At 41.8% G+C, this 22,793-nt stretch overlaps 2 protein-coding genes and 1 long non-coding RNA gene across 19 annotated transcripts in view; 2 read left to right on the plus strand and 1 right to left on the minus strand.

Moving 5' to 3' along the window:
* The window catches only part of CRTC1 (CREB regulated transcription coactivator 1), a 62,068-nt gene extending 59,479 nt beyond the window's left edge, over positions 1–2,589 (plus strand). For 3 of the 5 annotated variants that reach the window (XM_044998264.1, XM_044998267.1, XM_044998265.1), the window contains exon 14: positions 676–2,589. In XM_044998264.1, coding sequence (XP_044854199.1) covers positions 676–887 — 212 coding nt within the window. In that variant the 3' untranslated portion in view covers positions 888–2,589. The remainder of the gene's footprint in view (positions 1–675) is intronic. The other 2 variants (XR_006575175.1, XM_044998266.1) reach the window with 2 other exon arrangements.
* A 656-nt stretch (positions 2,590–3,245) lies between these two features.
* LOC123355894 lies at positions 3,246–14,236 on the plus strand. The gene is made up of 2 exons (XR_006575221.1): positions 3,246–11,074; positions 11,813–14,236. It is a non-coding gene; the product is annotated as an uncharacterized LOC123355894 (long non-coding RNA).
* Positions 14,237–17,925: 3,689 nt separating this feature from the next.
* The window catches only part of LOC123355737 (cartilage oligomeric matrix protein), a 55,533-nt gene continuing 50,665 nt past the window's right edge, over positions 17,926–22,793 (minus strand). For all 13 annotated transcript variants that reach the window (XM_044998350.1, XM_044998358.1, XM_044998360.1 and 10 more), the window contains 6 exons: positions 21,319–21,497; positions 20,763–20,811; positions 20,080–20,276; positions 19,655–19,827; positions 19,274–19,413; positions 17,926–18,525 (listed from right to left, as the gene is read on the minus strand). In XM_044998350.1, the coding sequence (XP_044854285.1) occupies positions 18,467–18,525; positions 19,274–19,413; positions 19,655–19,827; positions 20,080–20,276; positions 20,763–20,811; positions 21,319–21,497 (797 nt within the window). In that variant the 3' untranslated portion in view covers positions 17,926–18,466. The remainder of the gene's footprint in view (positions 18,526–19,273; positions 19,414–19,654; positions 19,828–20,079; positions 20,277–20,762; positions 20,812–21,318; positions 21,498–22,793) is intronic.

The following is a 22,793-nucleotide window of genomic DNA, read 5'->3' on the forward strand; positions in this document are numbered from 1 at the left end:
TCATGGTGTGAGAAGAATTCAGCCTTCATGGCCCATTTTATCTTCAGCTTCTCTGCTGAGACTTGGCAACAAGAGAGACCTTAGTGCCAAACGTGTTAATTGAGGTGGATATGAAGCACTTGAAAGTGAAGTGATTTCCCCCAGGGTCACTAAACAAGTCAGTAGCTTAGTCCAAATTTCTTTTTAGGATCCTTCTGGTGTCTAGTCCTTGGCATCATGTATGTTAAGTTATGGAGAGAGCTTAGTTCTTTTTGAACCTTTGGGAGGGGAGGAGTGAAAGGTGGCTTTGGTCTCACTGCACTCCTCATTTGGAAGTTAAGACCATTTTACTCCTAAAGGTGCCTCTGCAAAGCTTTCTACATTTATTTTTTAATAATCAAGTGTTGGTGTGATAGTCATGTGACTGTGTGGTCTGTCCCTTTCAGTTCCATTCCCACAGGCCTTTGCTTGAGTTATGCTTTGTATTAGGCTGCCCATGATGATGTAGAGCCTGCAATGCAGGTTAGGATCTGTTTTTCTTTTTCAAATGTATTCTTGCTAATCCAGTAAACTCCTCTGATCAGTGTGCAAGCTGTTTCATCACTTTATCTTTAGCCAGAAGATTGTGCAAAGAAGTGGGTGTTTTGGTAAATGAGCAGCAATACTCAGGCCTATCTTCCCTCCTCTTCACTCTAGTGACAGGAGAATCTCCTCCCAGCTTATCAAAGGAACTGACCAGCTCTTTGGCAGGTGTCGGAGATGTCAGCTTTGATTCAGATTCCCAATTCCCTCTGGATGAACTCAAAATTGACCCTTTAACCTTGGATGGACTGCACATGCTTAATGACCCAGATATGGTCCTCACCGATCCTGCCACAGAGGACACTTTCAGGATGGACCGGCTGTAGACTGAGGACACCATGAGCCTGGGAATAAAATTAGTTCCTGGAGCCCAGCTGAACTGAAGAGTCCAATGGGTCAGTCATGTCAGATTAAAGAGTTGCCGAGAGCAGTAGCTCTGTCATGTACAACATGTACAATGAGTAAAGCTTGTTGTTCTAAGCTTGCAGTGCTGCAGACCCCCATTCCCTTTTGCGCCATATTTTATCCCTTATCTACTCATTGCCATTAAATGAGTAAGGAGTTTGCATCAGCCTTCTCCCCTCCCAACCCCCACCAGCGAAGTCCCAGCGTAAGGTTCTCAATTTATCCTTTGCACTAGAAGGGGGTGTTTCTGGGCAGGTGATGAAGGTTCAGAGTCAAGGGTAAAGAGATTCTCTTTGTAAAATACCACATCAGTAGCATTTGATCATTGGCTGTTTCTGTAACTGATCAACAGCCATCTCCTTGTGAGACTGAGAGGGGAAACTCAGACTCCTGGCCTCTCACTAACTCTAAAGCAAAATACCTGTATGGCCACCCTCTGGGAAAGGGGGGAGGCTGCTAATTTCGACTCTCCCAGACTACTTTGTGACAGTTGCTTTGTAGAGTAAAATGCTTCTCCCTTGATTGATATGCCATATTTGTTTTCAGGTTTGTTTCCTTGACTGTTGTCCAGCACCCACTGCCTGTTCGTATGCCCTGAGCAAACTCGTGTACTTGGCAAAGCAGGAAAGCGGCCTGGCAGCCCAGTGGGCTCTCGGTAGCCGGTTATCCAAAAAAGCAACTGTAAACACTATTTCCAGAGCCTTTTTCTTGTTTAAAATTTCTGAGCACACAAAAAAGTACTATAATTCATTACCTGGTGAGTGTGAAGGAGTGAGTGGAGCATTCTGAAGCCACTAAAAGTATATTGGTGGCTAAGTTGCGGAGAATTTTATTTTTAAATTCTACTTCTTGTGTGAAATTCATACAGGCAACAGGAAGGGCCGTTGTGTAGCAAGTCAGGGTGGCTATTTTTATGATTTTTTTTTTTTTAATTCTTGTTCGTTGCCTATTGAATATTCTGTTACTGTTATTTATGCATTTTTTTATTTAAGTATTTGGATATTAGAAAAGTAGCTAAACTACATAAGGCCAATTGAAGCACGCTGCATAATACTTATACAGTACATCCTTTTGTGATTTTTATTCCAGAAATATAATAATATATATAATATTTTAACTAACTGGAATTTGAAGCCAGATGCTGACCAGAAGTAAGCAAACCCAGGGCAAGTCTGTCACGTGTTTGCCATTTTATATATTCACATTACGGTAACAGGAACATACATATTCTTTGACAGGGTTACTGGCCTACTGTACGGGGGAAGATGTAGATGTGATGGATCTTGATTTTACTAAGGTTTCTTGACAGATTCCAACATGATGTTCTCTTAAGCAAATTAGTGAAATGTGGCCTAGATGAAGTTACTAAAAGGTGGGTGCACAACTGGTTGAAAAACCATACTCAAAGCATAGTTATTACCAGTCCACTGTCAAACTGGAAGGGCATATCTAGTGGGGTTCTGAGGTAGTCAGTCCTGGGCCTGCTACTATTCAATATTTCATTAATGGGTTGGATAATGGAGTGGAAAGTATGCTTATATAATTTGTGGGTGACACCAAGCTGGGAGGGGTTACAAGCACTTTGAGGGACAGGATTCAAATTCAAAATGATCTTGACAAATTAGAGAATTGGTCTGAAATCAGCAAAATTAAATTCAGTAAAGAGAAATGCAAAGTATTACACTTAGAAAGGAAAAATCAATTGCACAACTACAAAATGGGGAATCACTTGCTAGGCGGTAGCACTGCTGAAAAGGATCTGGGGGGTTATAGTGGATCACAAATTGAGTACGAGTTAACAGTGTGATGCAGGTGTGGAAAAAAAGCTAATATCCTGGGGTTTATTAACTGGAGTGTCATGTAAGATGTGGGAGGTAATTGTCATGCTTTACTTGGCACTGGTGAGGTCTCAGTTGAGTACTGTGTTCTATTCTGGGTGCCACACTTTAGAAAGGATGTGGCTAAATTGGAGAGTCCAAAGGAGAACAAAAAGTATAAGGTTTAGAAAATCTGACCTATGAGGAAAGGGTAAAAAAACTGGGCATGTTCATTCTTGAGAAAAGATGCCTCGGGAGACCTGATAGTCTTCAAATATGTTAAGGGCTGATCAGTTGTTCTCCATGTCCTCTGCAGGTAGGACAAGAAATAATGGGCTTAATCTTCAGCAAGGGAGATTTAGGTTAGATAATAGGAAAAACTTTCTAGCTATGAGGGTAGTTAAGCTCTGGAATAGGCTTCCAAGGGAGATTGTGGAATCCCCATCATTGGAGATTTTTAGGAACAGGTTGGACAAACACCTGTCAGGGATGTTCTAGGTTTACTTGGTCCTGTCTCAGCGCAGGGGGCTGGACTTGATGACTTCTCAAGGTCTCTTCCAGCTCTACATTTCTATGAGTTTGTGATATTCCTTCTTATAACCCTGGGAAAAATCACTTGCTAATAGTGAAATGTACTGTATCCTAGCAGGCTGAGGCTCTTCTGTTAGTCACCGCTAATATTCTCTGGTACAGCATAACAGAATGGTGAATAATTTAAAAAAACAACCCATCCATTGAGTCTAAAATGGTGGTTTCACTTAAATGTAATGGCTGAAATTGACATACAATAATGAGTCCTAGATTCCTGACACTAGGTCTCTGTTTTACAAAACTGAGAAATATGAGTTGCTGTTTACCAAGAGCCCAGTGCGCTTATGGTAATTGTCTGAAGTATAGCTGTTAAAATGTTCTGCTCATTACACTAGTCCTCCCAGTAAAAGAACCCACATACATGACCCTTCTCCTCAGCAGAAGTTAAAATCTCCATTATTTGACTTGTACTAACAAAAAAATTGATTCCAAATAGTATATTGAATGCGTTAATGAAGGATTTACTGCAAAAAGAGAATATTTCCCTGCAGCAGGGGCCGAATATCCAAATATATTTTTGATAAATACAATTTCAAATAAAAAAGCCTTCTTAACTTATATTTAAAGACATCATTTGTTTGTTTGTTTTTCCCCTTTCTGGAATGGTATTTATTCTCCACCCTCTCCAAATCCTGTTCTCCTATTGACTGAGTCTGCATTGCCCTGTTTTGCATTTGGTCAAAAAATGCATCATTAGGTTTTATTTTTTTTTCCTGTTATGAAATTTTTTATCAAAAAACATCCTCCAACCCAATCACCCCACTCCCCAAAAACCTTTCCCTTCCTTTTTTTGAGCAAGGAACGTAAATGTCCATGGCAAAAGTGGTCTACTTCTAATGAGTTATAGCTAGGTTTCTGTGTGCTTCCAGAAATCCATGAGGTGCTGTCCTAAGATGCACAGAGACACTGCTAAGCAGAATTATTGCTGGGATCTTATATAGTGGGGGTGCGTGTTTGCTCACATATTTGTGCCATTAGTTGACCATTTGCACTAAAAGTGATGTGGGATTTTTATTTTTTCTGTCTCATAGCTTTTGTGTAAGCTTCTTGTTAAAGGATAGTTTTCTTTGGTTCCTCCCCACATAATTGCAAGGCTATCTTGCATCTCCATTTACAATGTTCATGAACATTTAAGCCAGATGTTACGTGTTACTCCCAAAGTCTGCTTATGTCAGATTGCTAATGCTTTTTCAATTAAAAAAAAAAAAGGTAGCTTTAAACAGGAGGATACCCTAAAAGAACGTGAGTAATTTGGGCACAGATGATATGAAGTTCTTTGCTTCAAAACAGCCAAAGGTACAGTGTGAATTGAGTACACTTTGTGCAGTTTACTTAATCTCCTTGACAGTACTGTTAGTTCATTGATTGGATCTCTATCTATATCAACCTCTTGTTCAGATGTCTCTTATGCATGTAAATCCTTGTCTGTGATGATCTATTTTTTTAAAACAAGAGTCACTTAAGCGTGAAGCATCCAGTTAGGAATTCACAGACTCCCGACTGGATAGTTTTACAGGGAGATATCGCTAAATGCTACCTTCTATTTTTTTTAAACTACATGTGTATATAGGAGAGCTTGTTTATTAGACTTGTAAGTAGACATTTAAAATGGCCTTAATTTAAAAATAAATAAATAAACCCATTTAGATGCAATTGTCAAAAACAAAATGTGTGTGTGTGTGCGGGGTGGAGATTAGGGACCATCTAGTTAGGAGAAATATCTTTACTTTGTGTTTCTTTTCTGGAAGGTGTAAGAGAAGAGGTGGTGATGGGAGAAGGGGATGATGGATGTGTATGAAAGAATGTGATTCATCTCTCTAGCCCCAGTAGGGGGGCAGGCTAGCTGCTTTCATTTTTAACCCTTTGAGAATCAGAGCAGTTGTTTTAATACAGTGTCAGTAACATTTCAATAGTTTCTGCACTTTGCTCCCTGGGAGAGTGGCCCATTGATAGCAGCATGTGTGCCCTATTCTAGTAGAAAAATATTTTCCCATACCCTTTACATCTGATTTTTTTTTAACAGTTGTATATGAGTTTACATTATTTTAAACAATAAATGTTTAAAGTTTTCGAGTTCAGACACAGGGTGGATCCCCCCAATGCTTTCAGAACGTAAGTAGATTTCTATTTCATTTTAAAGTTAAGTAGTACCTTTTGCATTTTCTACTCTGCTTATGAGGGTGGTAGATGTGGAAAAGCATTGGCCATTAGAATAAAGGAACTGATGATGCTTACAGAGATACTTGTGGGAAGAGGGGAGGAAAGGACATTGCTTGGGGAAAAATAAGATGAAAAAATTGAAAGTATTAAATTAGATTTAATTGTTTTTTAAACAGTCTCATGTCTCAAAGGGTTAATGTCCAAACATACCTGCTGATGGATTTCTGTAGAGCTATGTTTTTATACGAATTTTCCACGACAGACTGTTGCATTTGCCAATACTTTGGGGAAGTAATAGGAATAAACTCTCAATGTATAAAGTACTGTGATTTAAAAAGAAAAGTGGATTTCTGCTATTTATTGCAGCTTAAGTGGTGGGGGGGACGGGAGAAGCTCTTTTGCATTGTATATAGTACTGATTTCTGCATTCTCTTTAAAAATGGATCTGCACAGGCCAAGTTATGGTAGGTCTGTATGCTGCATGCATGGTTGAGCGCAGGCAACATCAAACATGTCTGTCTCACTACTGCTTTTGCATGTTAGTGAACACTTTGCGAGCATTCTTTAACGTGCAAAAACCTTTCCTGTACAGAGAGAACCTTTGCTTAAAAAAAAGGTGGAAAGAAAGATGTTGACTTTTAATTATGGAAGAAACTATTGATAATTTATGTACCGTTTTTTGTTTTCCTTTAAAACAAAAAAATTGTGCCTGAGAATACTGGTGCAAACCCTCTTAACAAAGATGGTTGCTTAAAACTTCCTGTTAGGTAAATAGAGCCACCCGAAGTTTGTAATAACTGGTACAGGATTCTTTTTTATTAAATTCCACTTCAGCGTAAGGTATGAATTGTTGTTTTTCAAAAGCTCAGTTTCTGTAGGAATGATATTTAAGACTTGTCCTTCCCTTATTAGGATATTACTCATTTTGGAAACCACCTCAGTGTATAATATGGAAGAGGAAACCCCCCTCATCGTACAGTTGGTTAAAATGTACTCTGTGCTTTAAGGATGAAAGCATTTATTACTTTGACAAACGGACCCCCTGTCACTGTGATGGCAATGTGAAAGAGCAATTAGCATTTATTATATGTATATGTTCTCTTTTTAAAAAAGGAAAAACTTTGTAGTGTTCCTGTTTGTATTTTTAGTTGCTTACTATTTATACTGCACAGTGTAGGCATGGATTGCATGTCAGTTTTCTATGCGGGCACCATGATGACATTACGATAACTGTGTATTATAAATCATTTTTACCTTTTTAAACAGAATCATTGTGTGGAATTTCTATACTGCAAAACAAAACACTACATTAAGTACTATATTCATTTGTGTTATTTATTTTTTTGTGGGTGGGAGGGGGTGGTTTTAACTGTGGTGTATATTGCCTTATATGTGGGCTTGATCGACTTTATCAAAATAAAGGCATAAAGGGGTAAATATGCTTTACTGTTTTATTCAGTAATACAATGTGGGGCTGCCACAGAGGTAGCTGCAGAAAAGTATATTGTACAAGCATAGAATGAAAGCAAATATATCGTATATAAGTCTTTATAGGACAGGAAATCCAGCTATGTAGTATAGATTACAAATAGTGAGGAGGCTTAAAGTCCTGTGAGCAATTAATAATCTCCATACAAAAACTTTTATGCCAATCATTTTGTAGTGAGTATTATCAAAGCCCATTCTAACCTGTTCCAGCACACCTAATGTACATTCTACAGTTGTTTGAAGAAACTCAATCCAGTAAAAGTTTTGATTTGGACACGCCCTAAGAAATCTATTCTCCTGCACTCTGTTGGTTGCAGGAACTTGACAAACGGTATGGTTACCTGCCTTTGCCAGAGGTTGTTGCGTTTTCTGAGTTTGGAGTCTCAAGGATACATTGGAGCTGTGCATTGTGCTGTGGGTTTCTGAAGGCTGCAGACAAGTCAGGCAATAAGGATTATCACAGAACATAAAAGGTATATTTTAAAAGAAGAGAGCAAGAGAACAGGAAGAACTGCTGTTTGAGGCTGTAATTCAGTTTGTGTGTGGTCTATATTCGCAAATTACAGAGCAAAATATTAACCAGGGGCTTGTGTATTTAAAAACTGGACCAGAAAATTGTCCCTAATACAAGACTTCTGGTAATAGTGTTCTTCCTATGTGGTAGTTTGACCTCTCCCAAACCTTTTCAGTCTGCATTCACTCCATTGTGTACCAAAAGGCACCTAGCAGCCGCTACAGGAAAGGTGGTAGGTATAGTTAGCTTGGCAGAGATGAATTACAAGTAACAAATATAAGGAGGCACGTTTAAAGCCACAGAATTTCTCTGTTCTGTCCTCAGCTTTCAAATGCACCTAGAATCTATTGGACTCCATTGTGTTTCTTTTCCCCTTGAAGTCGCACTGCAAGAATGTACAAAGCTCTGGGGAGAGTACACATGAGCAAGCAGGTAGAGCAGAACCTTGGCTTGAGGGGCCCACGCCATTGTGGTGTAATCTATGATAAAGGCTGTCATGTTTTCAGATTTCTTTGCAATGGAGTAGTGGATTTTTCTTCTAATTTTGTGTCCCTCTAATTTTCAATACCAAAAAATTAGTTTACGTGCATTTATTGATGCTTTCTCGACGCAAGTAGGGTGAAGAGCCTGCCTACTCGATGCCTGGGTTCTCCTAGATGGGCTGGGTAATACCAGTTCGGAGGTATGAGTCGCAGGTCCTGCAGCCTAATATGGTCAGTGCAATAAAATCATGGATTGAACAGTTGGTCTATTTGTTGTGTAAGGCTGAATTTGCGCTAAATGTAATCTATAAGGGGACTTCATAGAGCTGGACTAGTTGTGCTGCTCTGGTGGAGCATATTTTAGTTGTGAGCACTGGCCATGTGTCACGAATTACTAACAGCTGCGTGCTGTAGGTGCCTTTACTCCAGTTACTGTGGAATAATTGTGGTTCATATATGGCTTTACTCTTGTGTTGGATCGGGAAAGGAATGTGCCATTGAATTAGTACTCGGACCACAGCTACAACAATATCTGCAGCAGTGTCTCTTGTCTTGGCTCCAAGAAAGGCACCTAGCAGACGCTACAGGAAAGGTGGTAGGTGTAGTTAGCTTGGCGGAGATGAATTACAAGTAACAACTCTCCAGGTTTGCTCAAGCTATTACAGCCAAATATTGCTAACTTCTTATGGGGGATATTTTTAAAGGCACGAAAGGGTATTAGTCACCCAGCTGCCATTGAAAGTCAGTGGGAGTTGAGTGTCCCGTTTGCATTTGTAAAACTCCCCTTAGATGCATAGTGACACAGTAATTGGGTGCTAGTAATTAAAACCAGAGCGGTTTTTAATGTAAAGTGTAATAGCAAAGTTTCATAATGTAAATCCCTTAACTAGAGAGCAGTCCTATTCGTGCCATTTACTTCTTATGTTCCAATGTCTGCTGAAAGGAATGCTGGCCATCTCCTCAGTACTAGCTTAATTACGCTGTTGCTTTTTTCAGATTGTACGTCAGGTAAATGAGGGAGAGAGACGTGCATAAATAGATTTGATTTAATTTTAGCTTGACTCTTTTTTCGCTGGAACACTGGATTGTATATTAAATAGCTACAGGAGAATGGGACAAATTATGTCTTTGGAATTTCTGACTTGTAGTTTCCACCTGCCGGAGAATCAGACAGATGATGTAATCTTAATGTTTACTGGTATCTCTGAAGATCCTGTTTTCTGTTAAATGCATTTTAATCTGGTACATGGCTTAGCATTAATGCAGCATCATGATTCAGCGGAGAAAACATCTGTGGTGAGATCTTCTCTGTAAAAACAAAAACATAAAACCTTGACATCTCTTAGCCAGTCTCCAGCAATCTGCTGGGAAGCCACGTGTCCTGTTAAGTAGTGTGCAGGTTAGCAGTGTCAGCTGTGCTGAGCTGGCAATAATTGCCTTGTTTGGGGGTGTTTTGCATTTGTTGTCAGAGTCCCAATCCAATTCACAGTCATTGTCTTAAGGGCTTTTGTGTGTTCTGGCTGCAGCTGACTGTGGAGCATCTGCACTGAGATATGCCCAGATAGGGCCAGGGTACTTGCTGAACAGATCTGCTAGATCACTCAGTAGCGAAGCCCTTAGATGGTAGGTATCTGAGAGAAGAGGTTTCAAAATATAACAATCCCTCTCACCCAACAATGTGATTGAGGGAAATTAACATCTCTGCTGCTGCTGCTATTTCAATGTCTGGTTTATCCAGTTCCACAGCTGCATATTGGTCATTTTATGAAAGCTGTTGGCAATTGAAAGGTTTACATCCTCTTTTGGAAGGAAAGTTGAATGCTGGAGAACACAGCAGAACACTGAAGCTGTTTCACTGTGAACAGATCTGGCTTGCCCTGACTAATGAGAACTTGCAGTAGCTAATGTGATAGTGGCAAAACTTTTAATAATTAGAACAAGAACCAAACACCTCTTCTGGAGCTAGCAACAACTATCAGAGGACAGTGTTAACTATTTTACTTCTTAATTTTGCTTTCCTGCACTCATTATAATTTACAAATTTTTACTACTTTAATGTGTTGAGGGTGTTGCATATTTCTTTGTAGTTAAAATATACAGCGAGGGGTGTGAATCAGAGGAAGACAGCTCTATGAACTGGCTTTAGGACAAAAACTAATCACAAACCAGATTATATGGCCAAAACATGGTACATACAGGAGCTGTGCATGGGAATATGCCAAGGGTAGGGGTAGTCCGAGCTTCTCAAAACACTCCCTTCAAACATTAGGAAGCTGGAGTCCAGTAATTGCAGTCTTTGCCTTGGAGAGAGAATGAGTTTGCATTTTATAAGTCTCTAATTCTGCAGGTTTTGTTTTAAATGAGCGCTGGATTTTGAACGTGTGCAGTGCTTGGAAATCTAAACTAAAACCAGCTGACTCAGAAAGCTAATTATCTGTTTCAAATGGTTTAGCTCTCAACTAGCAATTTTAGATTTGTCTGTGCAGAGAGGAGCATTTTTCTGAGCGGGGGTGCTGGGATTCCTCCCTCTCCATGAAGTAGATGTCTCCTACACTGCCTGATTGTAAATCAGGAGTGGGCTGCAGAGCCTGGCACATTAGCATAAATCCTCTGGAAGAACTGAGAGTGCTCATTATGAGTTAAAGAAGGCCTCCCACTCATACATCCACCTTGCCGGCTTGTCAGGCTGGGAAGTTGCTTTATACCTATAAAATCTGGCATGCAAACTTTGTGGCTAGTGGGTGTTGGAAAGTGTCATAGTCCCAGCAATTCCAACTCCTGTTCAGCAGAGTATTAGTAAATGAAGTGAATTTGTTTAAAAATTCTATTTGGAATACAGAATCCTCTCCATTCTGTTGTCAGCACTCTTAGAATTGAACAGTTCTCATCATGGAATCTGCTGTGGGATAGAACATATGCAACACATCTGCAGTACCCAGAAGTTAGAAAGGATCCCAATGCCATGTGGGGGATAGGATGCTTGGATCTGAGCTGTGAACCTTGCTGCTGTGTCCAGAGTTTCTTCCTCTCCAGCATAGTCTAAGGCTTTTGTACAAGTGTGTGTGTGTGTGTATGTGTTTAAAATAAGATTAGAAGTGAAGAATTAAACAATTCTTTGAAGTGTGGATGTATAATAACCCCCTGGATACTGCGTGGCAGTGGTTTTCCTATGTTGATGTGTAGAGCTCAGTTAGCTAGGCTGAATGAGGTGCTTGCTCCATGTTACTGTAGTCCTTGCAGCTCTTTGTTTGTTTGCATTTTTATTTAATATTGGGATCAAGCCTGGCATCTTTTGTAGTATTTTCCTTAGGTTTGTGTGGCAGATGAGTTAGAATGAGGTTGGAACCTTCAGTGTTAGAATCAGTATGAGCAAGTTGGATGTTTAATGTGCTGGAGAGTGAGTGACAAAGGCTGACTCATTATATTTTTCCATTTGTCTGTTAAATGTTTTCACAATTCCTGATATCTGTTTAAAAACGGTCAAGTGACTCAAAAATCCTAGTGATGTCTCCCTCCCTCCCCCCATCCCACCCCCCTTCTTTTTTTTGGAGGGCAGAGCAGTAGAAAATCCTTAACTGAATATTTTAAGGCAGACAAATTAAATCATAGTACGAAAAAAAAATCTCAGCACACAAGTTAAATTGGGTTTAGGGCTTGCAAAAATTAAGTTGTAACCAATATTAACCTAAGCTCTCCCCTGCTGCTCCCATCCCCTTGGAAGTTTACATTCTTTAACTGAAGGAAAAGTATCTGAGCCTCATTTAATGAGTCAAGAGTGATATTCTGTCTCTCAGGGCTCCTAAAATCAGATGTGCAAATGTGAACAAAACCAGCTGGTGATTATACTGAAGAAAATGCAGATCTTAGAATCACAGAAAAGAGCAATGGTAAAGGCCTCTTGGGTTTTTCCACCCTAAGCTCCTTGGGGCAGCCGATGTCTCATTTTGTGCCTTGTAAGGTGCTGTGTCTGTTATCAACTCTTAATAGTGAGTCCCCTTTGCTAATGCAGGATTCTTCCCTACATTATGGTCGTCAGTAGCGTAATGTAGGGACCCTACATAGCATAGTGCAATAACCCTAACCTCTTCCATTTGGAGATTATCTTGAAGCCAAGAAAAAGGAGAGCACTGATTTGGGTCATCTTGCTTTGAGACTGCTGCTATAAAGCACCATGCCATGTCAGTTGAATCAAATACAAATTGCTTGACTATGAGCCTTTTAAAAAACTCACTCATGTGGATGTTTAATGTTAAAAAACATTCTCCAACATTATATATTAGAAAAGGCACACCTACTGAATTCTGTCAAAGGGAACTCATTTCTGCAAGCCCTAATTATAGAGTAAACTTGAAACAAAGCCTTTGTTTTTTTCATAATTGCAGTTATGATTTTTCAATATCAACATATAAAGCTACAGAAAAAGATGTTTATGGGGAAGATGGTGGTATGAAAGGGAAGTCTCCATCCTACCTGTTGGTAGAGTGTCGTTTTTTACCATGTGTAAGTTTGCTAATGTATGTTTTAAAAAGATCAGCCTGAGATGTGTGCCGATTCATGTGACCTTTATTTATTTTTAATAAACTTGTGACACAAGTTGTTTCCTGAAAAGCTTAAATTGTCGCAATTGAGAGTAAATGACAAGAGAAGTGGGTTTCCTTAGATGGCAGGAGTTTTATATATGTAATGAATCTTAGCTAAATCTGTGGAAGTAGGGTCAGGCTCATTGGCCAGTTTGAAGGCAGTCTGATCTATCTTGGATCACTTTGGAAAGCAAAGTATCAAACAATTTACTGAAAGGCTGTTGTACCTTCTGCTGGTTTTCATTAGAAATGTGTCTGCTTTCAGATGCTCCCTCTTACTGTCTTCTAAACTGTTGTATTTATACAATAAATGAAGTGTAAGGTTCATTTGTACATGTCCTATGGACTAGTCAATCCAATCTTTTTATACTGTGGCTTAGAAAAAAAGATGGAAGGTGTTTCTTTTTATAAACCTAGTATAGGGACTCATTCCTGCAACCGTAATAATGGTGTGTCAGTATCTACATGAGACATTTTAGGGGCTTATAACTTGGACACAGAAATTAACTCTGGTTTGAAATTTACCAGACATGCGGAAAATTATTTATTAAAATCTGTTCTGGGTATTTGGTAGTAAAGAAAAAGAAAACTAGTAGTTGTCTTTATGCTTTACATAATGCCACAAGAGTCTCAGTTGGAGAGGAGAAGGTAGTCAGTCATCCAGCCTAATCATTGGCCTAATTGTTGGAATCTGGAAGAAAATTAAACAGACATAAGGAAGATAAGCAGGTAGAAAAATCTTTCTTTACTTGCAGAATAGAAGATAAATATAAGTATTGTGTATATATAGTATTTATGGGACAAAGTATTGAGGGAGATAGGACTCATTTAAACAAATCTTTCTTTACTTACTGGATCCTAAATATTTATGGCACAAGCCTTTACAAGCCTAGATGATACATGGTGGGTGGGGGTGGGGGTGTGTGTGTGTATAAAATACACATCCAGATACTGTTTGGTCAGCATTATAAAGCATAGCAATTAAAAATACTGTATTTCAATCAGTTCTAAGTCAAAGATCAGTAGATATTAGGGTTTTGTTTTCTTTGGGAGGGAATTGGAAGTTGTCATTTTTGTTTTTATCTGAGTGGGGTCCCCATCTTTGATTGGATTCCTTTAAAAGAACTGCAAATCAAATGCAATAGGAAAGTACTTATGAAGGGGAAGGTTTGATTTCAGTAAAGTTAAATCCAGCTGCTTCTGGCAGCTTCTCTCACAGACTGGCAGCTAAAAACAACTTCATGTAGTTTACCGAGTTTGGGGGAAAACGTGTTGGATTTATGTATTTTCAGAGACAGTATAATATACTGTTCTTTACAAGCTAAACTTTTCTATCAAAATAACTTGTGGATTATTTCACTGATATATGCAAATCCTATATTCAGCTACAGCTTTGGTGACCCAGGAACTCTGGAGAAATTGTCCCTGTGACATAGAAGTTTAATTTATTGTGCTTTTCTGTAGGTAAAGTGGAAAACTGAAGTTGGCTTTAAGTGTTTGCAATCTGAGAAATGATGTGAAAAAGCAGCTCAACTAAATGTATATTCTTTTCAATCCTTTTTTGTGTGAAGGCTTTTGTCTTTGTATCTTTGCATTATTTGTAAATGAAATGTAATAAAGTTCAAATGTTTTTTCGTCTCTGGCTGCTCAGCTTTTCTTCCTTAATAGTTTTCTTACTGAAGCTTTTTAATGTTCAAGTGGTTAAAAAAAAGAAAAGACTATTTTAGTAATGTTTACCAGAAACCATGGAGGCAAATCATTGTGGCTGGCTAACATTATGCTTGATAATGCTTTTGCAGGTATGCAAACTGATAATGATCTAGGTAATGAAATCCCAGCTTCAGGATGTGCCTTGTGCTTTTAGATCACAGGTCTAGAAAGATGATAAAGCATTGTGTTAACCCTCAATGTTTAAGTTACTTAGAGAAGTCCCCAGTCCTCACAGCACCAGTGGTAACAGTAGAGGGGTCAATCCTGCCATCTTTTCAATGGGACATAACCCAAGGTTCTGATCACTTGTGATCATTGACTAGCCTGTGGTGTTGTTTGTAAATGTCGGGTGTCTAATGCTGGTATCCTGACCAAATTCTGAATCAGGTAAGTTCTAGTTGACTTTGCTGAATTCCCCCTGGCAGTTTTGTGGAAGGTTGGTGGTATTCTTCTGCACTTCCTGATCTAACTTGTTGCTGCTGCTGTGTTATATTGGGGTGGATGTATTTCAGTAGTGGGAGAATACATCCCTACATATCCTTCACAGCTCAGCACCCTGTGAAATAGATAACCGGGCAAAGACTGTAAGATGTCTGAAAAGGTGCTAAAAAACAGTTACTTTGTGAGCTCCATGCATTGTATTTCAATGATCTGTAGATAAACTTGAGCCAGTCAGGTGGTTTTCCCAACTGGCAGTGCCACAAACTCCACCTGGGATCTAAAATAGTTACTGCCACAAATTAGCAGACCATCTTATTGCTGAAGTATAGCACAAAATTACACCCAAGCTCATTCTCCTACAGCTGGGTTAACTCTGCAGTGCTAAATGCAGGAGTGTCAAAGGAAATGAGTTGGAGTAGGGAGGGGTTGTGGATAGAACATGAGTGGGAGTTGGATAACTTGGTTTTCTTTCCTGGTATTGTAGAGTTCCTGTGTGACCTTGGGCAGGTCACTTCACCTCCTGGTCCTACTTCATCTAATATGTGTCTAATCCCTTATGTGTAGGGGAGTCATGGAACTTAGCACTTACAAACGTTAACAAACTATATAATTTTAGAGCATTATAAAGTAAGATGGGGCTGTTTTAGAGTCATTTTTAAGCTATAACTGGACTTTTTAAAAATATCATGTAAAAGTTCAAGCAGTTTGCTTGGTTGACCCTTCAAGCATACGCCCATATACTGAAACCTGGGTGCAGATGATAAATGCAGTGAAACCTGCTATATAAATTGGTTGTTAGAGAGGTGAGACAGGTATGACCAGTGGTGAACGGGGCAAGTTTTCTGTTTATATTACAGAGGTAATCCATAGTTGGGATATGGTGACTAACTATTTAGCTCTTGAGAGACGGCTATTACTGAACCCTCCCTGGAAGGAATTCGCCTTCTGTTACATTTTGATTTATTCCTGTTTGTGAGAGGTAAATTGATGGAGGTTTAGCTCTAACCAGAATTCTGAATGAAGGGGCAGCAGCACTCCTGTTCTTATGGTGATGAGATGCAGTTCTGGTGGGACTGTTCTTGTGGGAGAATCTACCCCCAGTGTGACTGAAGGACCACCTACAATAAACACATGCCCTTTGTGCATGTAAATGAAATGTGATTTATACTGAAGATGTATTTTGCTTTCCAGAGGAAGTTGTGGAATCCACATCTCTTGAACGGTTTGAAATCAGATGGGACAAAATCTTGACACGCAGAATGGTTTTTGAACAAACCTGCAGTGGGCCCTGCAGATGGACTTGAGGGGCTTTCCCTTCACGGAGCTCTCAAAGGATCATTTCTTGTTGAGTTTTTAATTCCTGTCCTTATGATGCCTCTGTTCCTGCCCCAGTACATTTTGCATAGGGATTTTTAAAAATGATTTAAAACTTTTCATTCTTTGTTTTGGAACATTACTCATCTGCATTTTGTCCTCTGGTAGAACAACAACTTGGTTGGCTCTGTGTTTTCATGTTAACCTTAAAGGGAGGGAGACGCTGTCAAGAAAATTTACCAGAGAAATCCCTGTCCTGTTGTTCATTTGGCTAGAACAGCAAAACTCGACTTGGCAGCGTCACTTTAGGCTCTTTGTACATGGAGAGGAGGAAGAGGATAGTGCTGTGTGATTGGCGACTGCAGTATTATTGCAGCAAGCACTAGCCTGTGAACTAACTCGCTATCCAACACTTGCTGGGTTCTGTGAAAGTAAGCAAGGCTCTGCAAAATGGATGTCTCCTTTTTGGGTGTAGTATCATTCAAATGCAAAAACGTGTCAGACCTGGGCTCTACTAGGTGAGTTTTGAAGCTTTTGGAGTCATGGCTGAAGAACATTCTGATAAACTTGAGGGAGAAATCGCATCTGTGGTTCTTGCAGATCTGAAATTCTTGTGCTTGGCTACATGGTAACACTCAACAGCAGCAGAAACCACACATGATCCGCATGTATCTTTTCAAGGCATGGCTATATTAAGAATGCCCAGAATAGCATGGTCAGAAACAGGGTATGATGTGTCCTATCCAGAAATGCTGGGCATGCGATCTGCAGCATTCACAGAATGCGGTTCTGCAAACCGGAGTATTGAAGCATTGATTGATCCAAGAACCACCCTCTCTGCAGTGCTGGGGCCACTGCCATAGGTAGTGTGATAAATAGGGGACTGAACACTACATCCATATTTTTTTCTGCAGAATTCAGTCTCTGCTGTAAACCCCTCCTTCAGAAAGGGAAAAGCCATTCAAAGGGGCATTCCAAGATGAATGCTCTTGGCAAATTCAGCCTGATGAATTATCCTGAGAGGGAAAGCTATCCTGCAGTGTTCAGTAGTTAGACTAGTGACAAGAAAACCAAGTGTTTGGGAAGTGCTCTTATGGCTCAGGCTTACCTACCTCTGAAAATAGCTACAACTCCCCCAGGTGGTGGAGTGGAAGAACGTGGTAAGTAAAATCTAATATGTTAAGAAGAGCATAGGGGAAGAAGTCTAGGTGGGAGGGACCCTGTGCTAATATTTTGACAGTCTTATAGTGCTTGGAGCCTGGAGTAGTTCCTCTTTAGGCTCACCTCAGCTGAACTCTCCAGTACAATTCAGCATGACTTTCACCTGTGGAGAGCAGAAGCCACCCCTGAACCCCTTTATCATCTGGGAGCTGCTGTAAACGTATCCTACCAAACGGGATGGAGAAGAGAGAGAGGAACAGCTTGAGTTATTTTTACAAACCCAGGACAGGGCAGGGGCACCACCACCATGTGGTCAACCTGCAGTGGGGAACCAGCCAGAGACTCCAGCCTGTAGGAGCAGCCAAAGCAGGGACCTCTGGAGACAGTGAGAACTTCCTGCAGTCTCTGCACCTCAGTTTCACTCCCCCTGGGCCCTCCTCACCCTCTTCTCACCTGTAGCGTCCTTGCTCTTCACTTCTTCCCTCCTACCTAAACCCAGAAGAGAAATCTGTCCTGTGAATTGAGATTTGGGGTAGAGTATGTCTTACTCTGGCGTGCCCAGCACATTCTTGGGGAGTCCTTAGATGCTACGTAACAAAGCAAATCTGACTGCTTCTCCCACCTGCTCCAGCCCGTCCGTAAAGGAGATTTAAACAGGTCAATGATCACAAAAAAGTACTTAAGTCTATTAGAGTGTTGTTTATTATCCAAATTATTCCAGAACTAAGGTGCCCTTTTAAAGTGCCTTTTGTGTTCCACGAGTAATTCAAACATCCTGTGCATCTCTAATGTACATGTGCTTTTCAAACTGACATTTCCTGGCCTGCACCAGTAATGGGACTTGGTCTAACAGGAGGCAAAGTAAAAGAATCTTTTTAAGGCTTCAGAGCCACTATGTAGGGGACAGTTATTCAAATAGTTCCAGCCACAGCAGGTAGCGTCTCAGCACATCTATTTCCAGGCCGTGTGGAAGACTAGTGTTAACAGCACAGTCATCGTTTTTGGCTTCTATTCACACTTCATTTATGAATCTCCTTCCAGCACCTAAAATCTCTGCAATTCCAATAGACTTTCATAGCAGTTAAAGAGATTTGCTGTTGTGGAAAAGATGCCAGATAGGCAGTGACACCTGCTGCTGTACAGAGTGCAGTGGTACATTACATAGTTCTTTATACAGTATATCAGAGCTGCAGTAGTGGATAGCTGAGTACTTTTTTAAAGCAAATTTTGATGGACAAACATTTAAGCTGTGGGCTGGTCCAGCTGAGTTCGGAATGTCTCATAATCTTCAGGAATGGTATCTGGAGGGGATGAAATTGAAGTTGGTGTAGATTAGCATCAAGATTGCAAATGAGAAGCCGAGTAAACCAGTAACACGAAATAAACACACCCACAACCCTGTCATGTGCAGACAGGAATCCAGAGAGACCTGAGTGGGAAGACAGGTAAGAGGAGCTGGGAACCTCAAGAAAAGCCAAGCATGATTCCAAGGGATCACCATTCAGTAGTAATAGTCTTTTGTCTGAAACCCCAAATTCAGATCTTGAGCAAGTGTAGGGGATTGCCAGTCTCAGGTGCAGTGACTGCATTCCACCTCCCTAAGGGCCCTGCAGTTTAATGGGAAGTGAACTCTTGGCTTCCTGTCTTCACCAGTGCTGCTAGAGAAGAATTGCTGCCAGATTTCGCTCCAGAGCTGGATACATTTTAGTAATCAACAACCCATTTTCATTCACGTGGGATCCCATAACTGCTGCACCAGCTCGGTTACACAAATTGAGAGACATGAATCTCTATCCATCACTGACGTGCAGCCATCCCTTGAGGGGAACAAGGAGCGGGGCCATACATTGCATGGGGAAATGTCAGGCAGTCAAATTCCACCTTCCCACCCCACAGGCTGCTGTACTTAGGCACCTTGTAGGATAAAATGCAAGTCGTGTTGCTGGATCTCTCAGAGCATGTAGCACTGCTGGGACAGCTGGCAGCAGCACTCCTGATTATGGGAGCAAGAGGCTAGTCCCCAAAGTGTCAGCACAGGGAACAACTCACCATTGCAGCGGTAACGCAGGTTGGACCAGATAATGTTCTCCTGGGAGAAGCAGAAGACCCCCAGCCGACCCCCTCGCATGGTTGTATCAAGGACGACTCCGCTGTCTGCTACCATTTCATGGCCTTCATAGAAGCGAGCTCTGGAAGGGGATGATGTATCTTAAGAGGCCTCGCCCTATTACAAGTGATTTCCTTTCCCAAAGGAGGGAGTATTCGCCCATCATCTCCTGGACATGCTGAGTAAGGAGAGGGGTGCGGTGTTTGACTTTCAACAGGAGTTGAGTTTAGCAGTTGCTTCCCCTTTTCTTAAATGGTCTTAGTGCAGTTGTTAGGTTGACCTTCCTCCCTTGCACAGGGAACAGAACAAGCCCTGCTCCTTACCTGATGTATCCAACTTGAGGCCGGTGCTGTAGGAACCAACGATATGAGGTCTTGTCCTTCCAGCCAGAATTCCTGGGGTCTTTCCATAGCAGTTTGACCTGGTCTGTCGTGTCTCCAGTGTGCCAAAGGGAATTACGGAGATATTCTCCTGGCCCTGTATTAGATTTCACTGCCTGAGGGAGGAGAAAGGGCCGTGGTCATTTAGTAGGAACACTAGAGGAAGCTAGTGCTACATTCATCACATGTACATACCTTCTGTTCATAAAGAGCAGCTCTGGCCAGAGTGACAGCAAAGCTAGAGAGTCCTTCCCTTCCACCACGTAAGGTGCTTGATCTTAAACCAACTGATGCCCCCCTCCCACCCGCATGGGAGGACAGGAGCAGGGCGATCTGAAGCCACCATGGTGTCTCTCTTGTGGTCCTACCTTCAGCTGAATTCCGGGCTCTGCTACTGCTCGGAAGGGGTTTGCCTGCCAGTATGTCTGCTCCATCTGCTTCCACATCACCACATAGAAACTGGAGCTGTCCTGGTAGCCGAAGATAAAGCCCGCATAGTCGTCGTCTGTGGCGGTGTTCACGTGGAAGGTGCCCTCGAAATCCACCCCATTGAATGCAGTGTAACCTCAACCGGTAGGAAGGGGGGAGAAATAATCACTGCTCATGAGCCAAGAAACAAAAACAGCCCAGTCCCTACTAGAGCCTCAACCATCCTGTTGGGATCCAGGCCTTCCCTTCCTGGGCTAATCCAGAGACCCATACAAACACGGTCTCTCCCTCTACTCCCCTAGCATTAGGTCCTAATAGCAGATCAAAACCGGACCCTTGTCTGGTTTAACCAAGCCTCCTGCTCAAGTGTCTAGTTTATCCAACTTCCATGTTATCCAGAAACTTCCCCTGTTCTAGCTGTTGCTAAGAAAAATCCCTTAACTTCATTGCACCCAGATTGCTTATTACAGAGCCAGAATGTTCAAGACAAGAATTTCTTTCCTCCAAAGGAGGGAATTTGGCTGAACCACTAAAACAATCTCCAAAATGTTCTTTGAAAATTGTGCTGGGAAGAGGAATTACACCTATTAAGGCCCTGCTAGGCCAGAGAGCTGATTCTTACCCACAGCCAGGCCAGGATCGCTGTTCATGGTCTGGACAATTTCCATGCCCTGTGAAATGCAAGTGTTAACTCGTTACCATCTGGAGTTGAAAACTTTTATCATTGTCACATGGACTTGGAGCAAAGAGGTGAAAACGTGCTTCCCTCTCCAAGGAGGAGATAGCAAAATCCCACTCAACGAGAGTTCATTCCAATCATCTGTGAAAATCTGGTGCTGATTTAAGACGTGCTGTAATCCCCACCCCAAAGGGTTGGGAGGTAAGGGAGAGATTCGGCTACTCCAGCAGGCTGGTGCCACCCCACAGGGGCCTCCAGCCATGTCTCTGTAACCTGAGCCACCTCTCCTCCTCTTCTGGCTCTCCCTAGTGACCACACACCTGGGCAAAGGGCGGGGCTCAAACTTTGCAGGTCATTCCCCTCCCACTCCCATCCAACCCGCCAACAGAAGAACTTGGGGGTTTGCGGCTCTGTCGGTGGATTCTAAGCCAAGCCATCTAGCTGCATCGCTCGCTAATTCCTAGCGCCCCCTCACACTAGATCTGAAGCTGTCTCCTACCTGATTAAGAACAATCCAGTTAGGGTCAATCTGTGCGTCGCCTTCAGGGTCCAACACGACTGTCTGGAAAGCCCTGAAATCTGTCAGAGTCACCTCTGCATTCTCTGGGCACACGTCGATTCTGTCAATCACCTGGTCCTGGTCAAAGTCCTCTTCGCAGAGATCCCCCACACCATCACCTGTAATGAAGCGCACCAAGTCTCCCGTTCTCCGATAGCACCATCTCCTTGCACCCACTCGGCTCTCAGCCTTAGGTTTCAGGGTGGTTGTATCTATGCTGTGATAACTAGGCCTACAGATTTACCCAGTGAAAGGTCATAAAATGTCACAATAACCCAGAACCACCAATGTTGAGGGGAGAAGGTGCAAAAGCGAGACAGACTGAATTAGTCCCTACAAAAAGACGACCTGATACAACTCAAGCACGGTCTTAATCATTTCTGGTAAACAAGTGTGAGATGGGGGGGGAGGGGATGGATGTGTCAGAAATTGGGCCTTACTGGACAAAATAATGCAAGGACAGGCCGTTCCAGCCATCACTCCCTGGTGGAGGTCCTTAAAGACTTGGGGGCGGGAGGGGGGAGGAATTACAGAAGAACAGAAGGAGGCTACTGCTACACTGACTGAAAGAAGGGGAAAGAACAAGCTTCATTCATGGCTGCCACCCCCACTGTCTCTGCGGACCTTGGACCACCTTCATCCTAATCCTGAGCCATGTCCTGACCTGACTAGACCAGCGAGGGACCCAGATGACACCACCACCCCTTGCTCTGGCTGACTCCTGAACACCAGCTGGGATGTGACACAGTTTCCTTCCATATCTTATTTCTTCTCCTTTCTTCTGTCTGGTAAGCGTCTAGCTTAGCTGGCCAACACTGCCCACAGGGCAGCTAAAAGCCAGGCCCTAAACAGTCTGATGCTGGTACAAGTTTGCCAGGTCTCGGAGCAGCTGATCAGACCATGGGCTGGGCCTCTGTTTTTCCAGCAGTGAGGCTGCAAGTGAAGGTCAATCCCAGAGCCAGAAGCTGTTTTTTTTCCCTCTTTGTTGCTCTTTCTCTCCTTTCGGTGTGTTCATCTTGTTTTGTCTTTTAGGAAACAGGATCAGACTTTGACAGCAGCTCCTGCCCAACTCAACTAATTTCCTCTCTTTTCCCTAAAAGGACAATTATTACCATCTTTTAGTACGATCTAAGAAACTGTCAGACGAGGAGGGTGGTCCTTCGAAAAACTCTCACCAGGGAAAGGGAACCAGGGATGTTCGCATAAAAGCCTTAATTAATACTTTACATTTCAAATGCTTTAACCAGCCCCACTTCCCTTTCTGTGCCTTTTATTAAAGGGTAACAGGATTTGTAATGGTGTTTGCACCAAGGTGCCAAGCAGCTGGAGGTCTCTCCAGCAAACCCCAGACCTGTTTAGCCTGGTTTAGTGACTAGGTTCTGGTAACGCCTTTAGCCCATGTATCCCACCTACAT

This window comes from Mauremys mutica, chromosome 24 (genome assembly GCF_020497125.1).
Source record: "Mauremys mutica isolate MM-2020 ecotype Southern chromosome 24, ASM2049712v1, whole genome shotgun sequence".
Classification (NCBI taxonomy): Eukaryota; Metazoa; Chordata; order Testudines; family Geoemydidae; genus Mauremys; species Mauremys mutica.